Source organism: Charadrius vociferus, unplaced genomic scaffold (assembly GCF_000708025.1).
Source record: "Charadrius vociferus isolate BGI_N301 unplaced genomic scaffold, ASM70802v2 scaffold1020, whole genome shotgun sequence".
Lineage (NCBI taxonomy): Eukaryota > Metazoa > Chordata > Aves > Charadriiformes > Charadriidae > Charadrius > Charadrius vociferus.
In genome coordinates this window covers 63,609-75,076 of record NW_009646502.1, presented here as the reverse complement: position 1 = coordinate 75,076, position 11,468 = coordinate 63,609, and the positions used below count along the sequence as shown (strand labels likewise).

The window sequence follows — 11,468 nt, the reverse complement described above, 5'->3', positions numbered from 1 at the left end:
CGGGTCCCCCTGTGAGCAGGCCCGCTGCCTGCGGCAGCATGTCCGCATCAAGCACGAGGGGGTGAAGCCGCACAAGTGCCGCTACTGTGAGTTCAGCACCACGCGGCGCTACCGCCTGGAAGCCCACCAGTCCCTGCACACCGGTGTGGGGCGCATCGCCTGTGGCATCTGCAGCCAGACCTTCGGCACCAACTCCAAGCTGCGCATCCACCGCCTGCGGGTGCACGAGAAGACACCCACCCACTTTTGCCCGCTCTGCGACTACAGCAGCTACCTGCAGAATGACATCACCCGCCACGTCAACAGCTGCCACCGCGGTGAGCTCAACTTTGGCTGCTCCCGCTGCGATGCTCGCTTCAGCTCTGAGACAGCCCTCAAGCAGCACATCCTGCGGCGGCACGAGGAGAAGGTGTCCTACGGCTGCCCACGTTGTGGCTTTGTGTGCCACAGCGAGGCCACGCTCAAATGCCACGTGCAGAAGCAGCACCCGCACCTGGAGTGCAGCACCTGCAAGGAGACCTTTGCGACCCGAGAGGCTCTGGAGGAGCACAAGACGCAGCATTTCAGCCAGAGCTGTGAGCTGTGCAGCTTTGCAGCCAAGGAACAGCAGCAGCTGGTGCGGCATTATGTGGAGAGCCACGAGCCAGCTGCCCCCCAGGACAAACCCCTACGGTGCCCCTTCTGCGACTTCGCCTGCCGCCACCAGCTCGTCTTTGACCAGCATATGAAGGGCCATGGGGGCACCCGCGTGTACAAGTGCTCAGACTGTGAGTACACCACCAAGAACAGGCAGAAGATCACATGGCACATCCGCATCCACACCGGCGAGAAGCCCTACAAGTGCCACCTCTGTAAATATGCCTGTGCTGACCCCTCGCGTCTCAAGGTGAGAGCCCTGCTTGGGGATATATCCTACTGCATCTACGTGGGATGAGGGGTGATGCAGATACGGGGATTTGGGGAAGAAGAAGAAACTCCCAAGGGGAGGTTTTGTCCTCTTCTGTGGCTCGTACAGGAATAGGAGGTGAGGGGATAAAACTCACGTGGGTACAGTATGTTTCTTCCCTGCTGTTGCAGATTAAGGGGAAGGGGGATTTATAGCAAAGCAAGAAGGTGGGCAGCTGTCCAAGTTCACTCCTCTTCATGCTGATATCTCTGGTGTCATCTGGGTTCCAAGTTTGGCTGCCTGCTGGGTTGCAGCGTGCTCTGTGACACCAGTTAGACACAGCGCAGGGAAGACACAGCTTCCCTGCAATTAGCACCAGACCCTGCCTTCATTTCTGTAGGTGATTAGCATCCTCATGCATGGTAAAGGGCCCTTCCTAGAACAGGAGGACCAGACGAGGGGTAATGGAGGGGAAAATGGTCTGGTTTTGCTAAAAGAAGTATTGACTTTTTTTAATGGCCAAGCTGAGCTGGAGCCCTCTGGGGCCTCCTGGGCAAGGCTGCATAACATGCTCAGCTCGGGGCTAGCTCTGTTGGGTTGGGTTTTAACCCCAACTTTGCCCTAAATACCAAGCTGGTGAGAAAAGCCTGTGTCCCTCTGCAGGCTGGGACAGAGCAAGCTCAGCAGTATGGGGGTCTCATCCTGACCTCTGCCCATAGTTTGCCAGGCAAGCAGACAGCCTTCCTTGCCCCATGCAGTTTGAGATGTCAGAGCTGTCTTTGAGCCCTTCGCTGGCACCCCAGAGCCCTGCACGTTCCCAGAACAGGGGACATAGCCCCGTTCTGACCCTGCCCTCTTGCCCTGTGCTCAGTACCACATGCGGATCCACAAGGAGGAGCGGAAATACCTCTGTCCTGACTGCGGATACAAGTGCAAGTGGGTGAACCAGCTCAAGTACCACATGACAAAGCACACGGGTGAGTGCTGCCCTCTGGGGCAGGCCGTGGGGCACAGGGGAGGGTGTTGGAGCTGCAGGGATCCCAGCTCCGTGCTTCCTTTGCTACTGGTGGCTCGGCTGGAGGTAGGGGAGGACCTCCAGCAATTGGGGCGTAGCACATTCCTGTGGGCTGGTCGTTTGGGGACAGAGCCTCCAGGGTGGGAGGGTACATGGCGTGGTATGGACCCCAGGTGCTGTTTGGTGCCTTGGAAATGGGGGTCTTGGGGTGCCTACTGACACGATGGGGTGTAGTGGGGAGTCCCTGGGGATGGGGACTGATGCTCTGTTACAAGGATGGCAAGACGCGTGGGATGGAGGGCACCTGTGGTGCCATCCCCTTCCCTGTCACCACAGGCCTGAAGCCGTACCGCTGCGACGAGTGTGAGTACCGCACCAACCGCGCAGATGCCCTGCGGGTACACAAGGAGACGCGGCACCGGGAGGCCCGCTCCTTCATCTGCGAGCAGTGCGGTAAGGCCTTCAAGACCCGCTTCCTCCTCAAGACCCACCTGAAGAAGCACAGTGAGGAGAAGCCCTATGTCTGCAATGCCTGCGGGCGGGCTTTCCGCTGGGCGGCTGGCCTGCGCCACCATTACCTGACCCACACCAATGAGCACCCCTTCTTCTGCCGCTACTGCCCCTACAAGGCGAAGCAGAAATTCCAGGTCATCAAACACATCCAGCGGCATCATCCCGAGCATGGGGCTGGCGACCCCAGCCAGGGGGTGGGTAAGGACCCCAGCACACCCACCCTCCACCTCCACGCCGTGCAGAGGGAGAGCCGGGCCAAGGGGCCCCCTGGGACGGGGCAGGAACAAGGGTGCCCCACGGAGAAGGACAGCGCTTCGCAGTGAGGCCAACTCCTGACTGCTTTAAGGCCCCAGTGGCACAGGCCTGCTGGGGAGGTGTATGTGTGTGTATAGGCATATATGTATATGGGATGTAAACTATGCGGCTGTATAAAAGGAATCTCTCAGCTCCTTTTAATCCTTTTTCTTTGGGCCATTTGGAGCTCTGGGTGAGCCAGGAGGCAGGTGCCTGCAAAGAGAGAGTGTAAGCAGAAGCCCAGCTCTTCATGCCTCTCCCCAGTGCCACTGCACCCACACCCGAGCCTGCCTGTCACCGAACAATTTATTAAGTTGCTTACAGAGAAAGAACATGGCAAGGGTTAGTAATGGGCACCGGCCAGGAGCAGCCCTAGGGTCTGGGGGCTGTGATGGGGCTCGACAGGGTCAGGTGGCAGTGAGGACCGACTCCTTTCCCAGCTCTGCCCAGCCCTGGGGTTTGCTCAGCTCCAGCCTTGCTCCCCTGGCCGGGGGGGACCAGCCCCTGCGGCAGAGCCGGGGCACTGTGCACCATCTCTCCTCCTCCAGGCCGTGCCCGTGGGCCAGGGTGGGCTGCATGTCAGGGGCGCAGGGGGCTGCACCAGTGCAGACCCCACACTTATGCATGGGAGGCAGCGTCCCAAACCTGGGAAGGGAAGGTCAGTGCCTTTTCCCAGCCTCTGGAGGCCACTGCAAACAGGGGCACAGCATCAACAATGACATGGGGATGACACAAACAGCTCAACAAGAAGGCGATGCGGTTGGGTCTGTGGCCCCAGCCACTCGGGGCCGGCTCTATGGCTTCCATCCAGGTCCTGCTCACCCCATGGACTCAGTCCTGCTCGGGGCTGGGTGGCTCGGTGATGCGGATGTGGACGAAGAGAGAAGAGGGTGGGATGCTGGTGCCATCCTTGGAGAGGAGATGGATGTGGCGGTAGCCTGCAGGGGTACAGCGAGGCTCTGGCTGATGGCTGCCCCCCACCCCACTCTTTAACACCCGGCTGAGCCCAGGCACCCTGCGGGGCGGTCCAGGGTCACCACCACCACTGGCCTGCAGCCACTCACCAGGTTTGATGTTGGCAAACGCTAAGGTGAACTGGCCCACGAAGTCATTCCTGGAGGTCTTGTCGTAATCCTCCACCACGAAGCGGACGAGGGCCAGCTCGGGCACATGGAGCTGGAACTGGAGCGTCTCATCCCAGCGGGGGTTAAACCCTGGGAAGGGAGAGTGGGTGATGGGAGAGGGAGGGAGGGCTGGCAGGGACAGGGCCACCTGACCACAGCCGGGTCCCTGGTATCACCGTGGGGCTCACCGTTGTTCTCGATGTACTTGGTCTCCCGGTGTGCCTGGTCTGCAGGGACCCCGTGGATCTCCACGCGCACCAGCGGGTCAATGACAGCTCCGTCCTTGCTGTTGGCCACTTTGGGCAGCTGCTGCCCACTGATCACCTGCAGGAAGGGGTAGTGACCCTGTAAGCCAGGGAGTAGCTGAACTGCTCTGCTGGGAGGCTGCTCAGCCCTGGCACGCTGCCCAGCGATGTCCCCACCTGGATGGGACCGACGGAGCCCCAGGATGCTGTTGTGGTTCCCCGGGGTCCCTCTTCAGCCCCATACCTGGATCGTCAGGGTGATGGGGCCAGGGCCCTCCCGGCTGCCAGGGTCACTGGGGTTGAAGAGAGTCTCCTTGTCCCTCATGAAGGGTGGTTTGAGCACATAGCCGCAGCGGCCATTCTGGCTGAAGAGCCCGTCACACAGGTCCATCTCCGTGCCAGCTGTCTGGAAGTTCAGGGCCACTGGGAGAAAGTGGTAGGGAAGGGGTTCAGGGCAGCTTGGAGACTGCTCTGCTTGGAGGTGAGAATCAGCCTGTCCCTGTGGCCAGAGATGTGGGGCCATGCAGGGGGACAAGGCACTGATACCTGGGTACCCCAGGGCTCCCCAATGCAGGACAAGAGCCTGCAGCCAGACCTGGCTCCAGCCAGGGTCATAGCTGGCACCAACATGGGTCTTGATGTGCCATTTGTCACAGGACCTGGGGCATCTCCCCAGCCCGCAGCCCTGATGCCCCCCAGCCATACCGATCTGGCACCCCACGTTCCACATCTCCTGGGGGCTGTAGTTGGAGGAGTCAGTCCGCATCCCGCTGGGGTAGATGCGTGTCAGTTGCCAGGTGTTGTGGCGGACAAACTCATTCCCTAGGGATGGAGCATGAGGGCCACTTGTGAGGTCATTCCCTGGTCTGCACACCCACCCACAACATGTGCTGCCCATCCATCCAAACAGCCATCCTTTCATCCATCCATCCATCCATCCACTCACCTACTCATCCAACCACCCATCAATCCAAATGTCCATCGATCCATCCATCCATCAACCCACTCATCCATCCTTTCATCCATCCAACTATCCATCTTCCCATCTACCCACCCATCCATCCTTCCACCCATCCACCCACCAACTCTCCTCCCTCTCCCCTCCCAGCAACCCAGGCATCCTGCCTTGCTTTCTAAGCCCCCCCTCACCCACCAGAGCTAAAATGCAGGGGACGGCCCTGCTGGACCCTCTTTCTCCTGGATAGGGAGGGAATGCTGGTACCTGGAGACCCTAGCCCTACACCTGCAGAAGCTGACTGCCCCCTCCACCCTGGCCTGCTCCCTGCATGCCACTGTCCCCTCCGCCTCACCCGCATCCCGGATGAGCTTCCTGGCCTTGGCCTCAGCGAGGGAGGAGATCTCAGAGGGCCGGGAATGGCTGCGGGCCTCTTGGAAGCCCCGGAAGGACACGCTTTTGCAGTAGACGACGCAGTCGGACAACGCCTGTGCCAGGCTCTCCTTGTCCTTCTGCAATGCAGGGCCATGTTTGGTCCCCCCAATGGGTGCACTGTCCCCCAGCACTCACCCAGGTCTGGGGCTGTAGAGCCCGAGGCAGCTGAGAACAGCCGGGGGGTGCTGGGGGTGGCAGCATCCCCACCACGGGCAGCCTTCCTGCCAGGAACGGAGCAGGCAGGGGATCCCCAACATGGTGCCACCACAGGGACGCTGTGCAGAGGGGGCTGGCACGGCCAGGGTCGGAAAGGGTTGCCCCCCTCCCCGCCTGGTTTTGGCCTTGCAGTCTGCGCCTCTCCCCTCAGCACTGGGATATCTCCAGGGCCCACAGCTGTGTCCAGGGCCTCAGCACTCATGGCCGGTTCCCAGCCTGGGCCACCCACCTTCGCCCTCCGCCTCTCCTCTTCTGCCTCTGCCCCATTGTCATCGTCAGACACATCAGGCGCCTCCTCCCCCGGCCCATCCAGCGTGTCCTCCAGCCGACCGATTTTCTTCCCCTTCAGCAGGGTTAGCTCCTGGGGGGGTGGGGATGGAGAGGTAGGCATGTTGGGGTGCCCATCTCCTCCACAGGACTTGCTGTCCCCTAGGATCCCACACTGCTGGGGACCAGCACCACCAGCTCCCTTCAACACCCAGGAGGGGACAGGGTAGGAAGGCTCTGTCCTGCTGTCTGGCTTTGCAGAGCATGGGGAGACAAACTTGGGGACAGTTTGGGACTTCTGTGAACATGAGGACACAGTGTGCCCGGGGTTCCCAAGAGCTCCAGCAGAGCAGGATGATGCTGGGATAGGGGTGGCCTTTCCTCTGGAGAGCAGAGCCACCTCCTCTACCTGCTCCCAGGCAGGACAGCAATGTCCAGCATGGCCATGCTCTGTCCTTACCTCTGGAGATGGGAGCTGGGTGGGGACGCGCCCATCGGTGGTGGTGGTGAGGAGCTGTTCCCCCAGGATGGTCTTGAGCTGCTGGGCCAGGACCTCCTGCTGCTCCATGCTACAGTGATTCTCCAGGGACAGGATCACTGGGTAGTCTGAGGTCTGCGGAGCAACGTGCCCAGCTGGAGATCAGCCTTGGTGGGGTTGGGGAGCTCTCGCAAGGGCTTTGCCCTGGCATGGTTAGTGGCAGGAAGGAGCCCATTGTGCACTCTTGTATCCCCCTGAGACCTTCACACCCCTTCAGCACTCCCCCATATTCCATCTCATCCCTGCACACCCCTGCGTCCCCCATGCCCCACGTCACCCCTGCATCCCCAGCAGACCATGCCTGCATAAGCGCCCGTCCCCTGACATGGCACAGTGCATGGCTGTGAGCCAGACCCCCCCAGTGCTGTTCCCTGGGAAAGGACACAGCCACCCTCCTCATCCATGGTGGGGTCAGACCTGATGCAGCACCAGGTGTGTGAGCCCCAGCACTTCTCCCCCTCCCGAGATCAACCACACTGCCCCAAATCACAACCTCATCCCCCCCCTGCCCACCAAGTGCCACCCACGACACCCAGCACCCGGGGAAGGGTGCCCTACCTTGAAGGCGTACTTCCCCAGGGTGCTCACCACCTCCCGGAAAGGGATCTTGGAGGTGAAGGTGTGGCCGTGGTACACCATGGGCTCCCCATTTGGCCCGTCCCAGCAATCCACCTCCAGGCATCGGCAGCCCCGTTTCAGAGCCCTACGGGTGGTTGGTCACCCCTGGGACCCCACACCCAGCCAGGGCACCAGCCCCCTGCCACCCCCTCTGATTGTTGGTGCCACCTCTGCAAGGACCAGGGGACAACCACCAAGGGTGAGGATGCTGCTGCATGCAGGGCAAGTAGAGCTGGGCTCAGCATCCCCCTCGCTGAGCACCACATGGCATGGCCATAGAGGTGCTGGACCATGGAGAAGGCAAAGGAGCTTCTGGCTTTGCCCCATGGAACTGCCTGGGACATGGTGCTGGGGCAGGAGGGTGCTGGGGGGCAGCCAGGAGGGAGCAGCCCCTTTACCTGATGTAGCCCTCGATGCTGCTCTGGCCCCGGATCTGGTCCTCTATCAGGTAGGTGTTGTGGGAGGAGGAGATGAAGTAGTGGCAGAGCGGCTGGTTCATGTCCTGCCACAGCGCCCGGTGCCGGGGGTTGAAGATGGAGCCCTCCGGGGAGCAGAGGTACATGAGGAACCCGTCGGCACTCAGCGCATGGCGAGCCCGGGCTGCAGGCGGAGGGGGAGGCTCAGTGACAGCGAGGGACCCAGAGGGGACAGGACCAGGACAAAGAGGGCTGCTGGTGGCTCCTGGCATCCCCAGCCTGGTGGGCACAGCTGCTGCCAGAGACCGGGGCACAGGGAGGGGTGCCCCAGAGCAGCAGCCATGGGAAAGTGGGCAGCAGACCCTAAAGCCATAGCTTGCACCCCATGGCTGGTCAACCTTCTACACCAAAATAGTCCAGGAATGGACCCAAAAAAGGGAAACTGCACCTGGATCACGCCATGGTGAGCTTTCCCCCTGTGCCCACCCACAGCAGGATGGGGCTGGGGGTGCCCCTGCCGTGGGGCTGTGGGTCTCAGCCCTCTCCTGCCCGCCGTGCAGAGCACAGCCAATGTCTGGGCTGGCTCTCACCTGTCTCTGACGGTTCATACTTGTCGATGAGCTCCATGGCCAGCTCCTCTGTGCCCTCATCCTCCAGCTGCTCCTGCCGCAGGAAATCCACCAGCTCCAGCAGCGTCAGCTTCTTCCCATCCTCAGAGAAGTCCTGGAAGAGGCTCAGCACCTCGTCACGCTGTGTGAGGGCCTTGTAGAAGAGCACGAACTCCTCCCCTTCCAGTGTCCCTGACTCCGACTTGTCGGCAGCCTGCAAGGGAGTTCACTCAGCACCCAGATGGGGCAAAATGGGGTGTCCTGGCCACCCCATGGGGCTGGGGGTGTGGTGTTGCCCACCCCCAATGGAGGGCACAGAGACTCCACACCAGCAGCAGTGGTAGGCATCAATCAATGTGTGGATGGATGGATGGATGGATGGATGGATTGGCAGATGGAGGGCTGGTTGGGTGGATTGATAGATGGATGGGTCCATGATGGAGAGATGGACAAACAGGTGGAGGGACCAATGGATGGATGGTTACATGGATGAATGGATTCATGGATGGACGGATGGATGGATAGATGGATGGATGGACAGACGGACAGCTGGCTGGCTGATTGGGTTGATGGATAAATAAACAGATGGCTGGTTAGCTGGATGGACAGATGAGCAGCTGGGTGGACAAATGAATGGGAGGGAGGAACAGCTGCCTTGGCTGGTTGGGTTGACAGATAAATGAACAAATGGATGTTTGTCTGGGTAAACAGGTAGTTGGGTCAACAAATGGATGGATGGATGGATGGGTAGGCAGACAGATGGACAGACAGAAGAAAGTGAACACATCCTTCTGCAGAGGGGTGTTGTGCAGCTTGTTCCAGCCCCTCCCTAGTCTCTCCAGGCCCTCAGGTGCAGTGCTTACCTGGAATAGCCGCAGGGCATGATCCTCATTCATGTCCACATTCATCATCTTGAGAAGACGCTGCACCTCCTTGAAGTTCATGCGCCCATCCTTATTCTTGTCGGCTTTCTGAAACCAGTCACGAATCCACGTGCGAGAAACCAGGGAAAATGTTAAGGGAAAGGACCTTGGCTAAAAGAGATGGAGCTGAGGAGCATCAGAGGGCATCTTTTTCTTTTTCTGCAGGCTCTCCCTGCCCTGAGGCAGGTGGTAAGACCCAGAAGAGCTAAGCACATGCTGGGGCAAAGGCAGGAGATGAGGGAAGAACTGGGTGTGGAGGGCAAAGTGGCGCCCACAGGAAGGATATTGGTCTATCTTCTCCCTTTGGTCCATGCTGGTGGCCACCTCGATGAGTTGGCGCAGGCCCTGGACCCAGCACTGTGCCTCCTCTGCTGAGCCAGCAATGAGGTCCAGGTTGCCCCGGCGGCCGTAGAAGACAATGGTGAAGCAGCGCTCAGGGGGGAACTCCTCGGCCAGGCTCTGCAGCACCTCCGACTGGTGCCCTTCCCGCACAGTCTCCACATCGCTGATGGAGACTGGGGCAGAGGGAGGGGAGGCCTGTCTATGGGTGACAAGGACTGCAGGGCAGGGGGCACTGCCCACAGACATCTGTCCTTCCAGTCATCCCTTCTTCCACTCATCCATCCATCCAAACACCCACCGAGCTACTCATCCATCCATCTAACCATGGAGCTATCCATCCATCCATCCATCCATTGAGTCACTCATCCATCTGCGCCTCTGTTTGTCTGCCTAATCCTACGCTGCCGTGCCAGAGCTTCCACTTGTATCAGCTGCAATTTCTACTCAGCCCTTGTGACCCATGGCTCCTTCTGGGGACAGGACGCTTCATGGAGAGGTGTGGATGAGAAGACCCCCCCAACACACACAGAGCCTCTCTTGAATGCCCCAGCCCCCTTTGCAACCATGACTTCGAGAATCTCCATGCATTCACACTCCTGGCCACTCTGAACCCTACTGATGGCCCCATGGATAACACACAACAGCCAGTACTCACAGGCAGACTCAATTTTGCCCGTCCTCTTGGACTGGTACCAGATGGTCATGCAATCATCCTGCAGCTTGAAGTAACGCTGCTTCTTCCAGCTCTTGGACTTGACTTTGCGCATCAGCGTCCCTTGCTGCATCTGCTCCAGCGTGTCTGTGAGCTGGATGCCTGGGGGCAGCGTGGGCTGCATCACTGAGGGTGGGTTATCCAGGCACTGCACCCTGCGACCTTGCTCCCTCCTGCCCCTGGGATCCCGCGTGGTCCCTCAATTTGGGATGGCGGAGGGACAGACCCAAAACAAACTCCCTTTGGCACATGAGGGGCAGAAGGTAACTCCCCATTGACCCTTCCCCACCCGCTCTTGGTGCTTCCAAGCCCGATCCTAAGGGCTGTGGTGGGGTAGAGATGCTCCCGAGTGTGGCAAGGTGAGCTCAACCCACAGGCCAGATTTGCCCCGGCATAAATCCGGGTGGCCCAATGCCCTGCCCCGCACCTCCCCTCCACCAGGGCACTCACGGGCGTTGCACAGCAGCGATGCCATGGCTCTGCCTCCTCCGCGCTGGCCACCACTGGGGAGGGAAGAGAGAGGGAAGCTGAGGGAAGCAGGACTGGACCTCCCCACGTGCCCAGCGGTCTCACCAGGTGGGTTCCGGCCATGCCCACACTTGTGTGAGGTGTGTGTGCCTCTGCCCGTGTGCGAGCACACCTGCGCCTGTCTCCTGCTGGGTCATTGCTTTCCTTAAGTGTCGAGTTCACCCCGCCGTGCTCATGAAATATTAATTTGCGTTACCGGGAAGCCGGAGCTTGAAAGGTGTTGGAGGAAAACAGAAAAACTTGCCAGTGCGGCCGCTGGCAGCCCGGTGGCTACCGGAGCCTTGGTGCTCCCCCCAGTCACTGCTCTCAGGGAAGAAGCAGCTCCAGGAGCTGGGAAAAAAATGGCCTGGGGGTACCCGGGAGAGCCAAGAACAAGCCTCCACCGCCTGGGAAATGGCCCCCAACCAGCAAATTTGGAAGTAAGGGAGAGCCTGACTTGCTGTAAGGCGAGGAAAGGGGTGCAGAGCAGGACTCTCAGCTCCCCCAGCCCCTTCTCCCCAGGGAACATCAGCACCCCGGGGGCCGCAACCACACCAGGAGCCGTATGGGGAGCGCACTGCGACGAGTGGGGCTATAAATACAACTGGACTGACAATAAGGCTTTGATTAGGCTGTTAAGGCTTTAATTAGACTGACAAATCGCTGGATGTGCCTGTCACCTGGCTGTTGGAGCTGAGCCCTTGAGGAGCAGATGCCACCGCAGCCAGCGAGCTGGGGGTTGGGTGCAGGAGGGGAGCAGGGGGGTCCCTGGGGGTGAAGGGCTCTGTGCTGGGGTGCAGGGGTGGCAGCCGTGCCCCAGGCCCCTGACTCAGCACGGGCATCGGCGGTGCGGG

General features: G+C 60.3%; 2 protein-coding genes across 2 annotated transcripts in view; one reads left to right on the top strand and one right to left on the bottom strand.

The window, feature by feature from the left end:
• The window catches only part of ZNF142 (zinc finger protein 142), a 10,880-nt gene extending 8,143 nt beyond the window's left edge, over positions 1 to 2,737 (top strand). The window contains exons 7-9 of the mRNA XM_009883943.1: positions 15 to 886; positions 1,758 to 1,863; positions 2,238 to 2,737. Of these exons, the coding sequence (XP_009882245.1) occupies positions 15 to 886; positions 1,758 to 1,863; positions 2,238 to 2,737 (1,478 nt within the window). The remainder of the gene's footprint in view (positions 1 to 14; positions 887 to 1,757; positions 1,864 to 2,237) is intronic.
• Positions 2,738 to 3,539: 802 nt separating this feature from the next.
• Positions 3,540 to 10,180, bottom strand: PLCD4 (phospholipase C, delta 4). The gene is made up of 14 exons (XM_009883746.1): positions 10,051 to 10,180; positions 9,340 to 9,568; positions 8,994 to 9,123; positions 8,113 to 8,344; positions 7,505 to 7,706; positions 7,047 to 7,191; positions 6,411 to 6,563; positions 5,913 to 6,044; positions 5,388 to 5,544; positions 4,783 to 4,899; positions 4,322 to 4,500; positions 4,021 to 4,156; positions 3,773 to 3,922; positions 3,540 to 3,646 (listed from the first exon to the last, which is right to left on the bottom strand). The coding sequence occupies exons 1-14, from the start codon at positions 10,178 to 10,180 to the stop codon at positions 3,540 to 3,542; spliced, it is 2,199 nt and encodes a 732-aa protein (XP_009882048.1).
• Positions 10,181 to 11,468: the final 1,288 nt, after the last annotated feature.

Coding starts and splice junctions, on each gene's coding strand:
- PLCD4 (XM_009883746.1), bottom strand. CDS start 10,180: ATGCAGCAAGGGACGCTGATGCGCAAAGTCAAGTCCAAGAGCTGGAAG. Junction 6,045..6,410: donor CCCAGCTCCCATCTCCAGAG/GTAAGGACAGAG, acceptor CCACCCCCCCAG/GAGCTAACCCTGCTGAAGGG. Junction 3,923..4,020: donor CAAGTACATCGAGAACAACG/GTGAGCCCCACG, acceptor CTCCCTTCCCAG/GGTTTAACCCCCGCTGGGAT.